Source organism: Pteropus medius, unplaced genomic scaffold (genome assembly GCF_902729225.1).
Source record: "Pteropus medius unplaced genomic scaffold, Ma_sr-lr_union100, whole genome shotgun sequence".
In the NCBI taxonomy this organism is placed as follows: domain Eukaryota; kingdom Metazoa; phylum Chordata; class Mammalia; order Chiroptera; family Pteropodidae; genus Pteropus; species Pteropus medius.
Genome location: NW_024347852.1, coordinates 166,452 through 167,003, shown reverse-complemented (window position 1 = coordinate 167,003; position 552 = coordinate 166,452). Strand labels below are relative to the sequence as shown.

Genomic DNA, 552 nt, shown 5'->3' with positions numbered 1-552 from the left:
CCCTGCCGCTCGCGGCGAGGGGCCCGGTCGCCTGCCCTCACCTGACGCCGTCCTCGTCCCCCAGGACCTCGGGCGCCCGCAGCTTGGAGTCCAGGTTGTAGTAGATGCCATTCACCTGGCGCAGGGCCACCCAGTGCCGCCGGCGCAGCGGCAGCGACAGCAGCCCCAGCGACACGGGCGAGGGCAGGTTGAGGATCAGCCCCAGCACCTGCGGCAGGGCCAGCTGAGACAGGGGCCTGTGGGGGCGGGGCGGGGACCCCGTGGTCAGCGCCCGACGTGCCGAACGCGTGTGGCCCGGCTGGCCTGGGAGTCAGCCCGCCCCGCCTCCTTCAGCTCGCCCGTCCGTCCTCCCCCCCAGCGCGGACTCACTCTCCACCCGCCCGTCACCCACCCGTCACCCACCCACTCAGCCATCAGAAGCCCTCAGTCAACCACAAGCAACTGCCATCCGCCCACCCAAGCCTCCTACCACCGCCTCCCCAGCTCCCACCCACGCGTCACGTGTCCGCCACTGATCTGCGCATCATCCGCCACACGCTCCCCCCACCAACC

General features: G+C 72.3%; 1 protein-coding gene across 4 annotated transcripts in view; it reads right to left on the bottom strand.

Moving 5' to 3' along the window:
* Positions 1-6: 6 nt before the first annotated feature.
* The window catches only part of JOSD2 (Josephin domain containing 2), a 3,453-nt gene continuing 2,907 nt past the window's right edge, over positions 7-552 (bottom strand). For all 4 annotated transcript variants that reach the window (XM_039878568.1, XM_039878567.1, XM_039878566.1 and 1 more), the window contains exon 4: positions 7-236. In XM_039878568.1, coding sequence (XP_039734502.1) covers positions 38-236 — 199 coding nt within the window. In that variant the 3' untranslated portion in view covers positions 7-37. The remainder of the gene's footprint in view (positions 237-552) is intronic.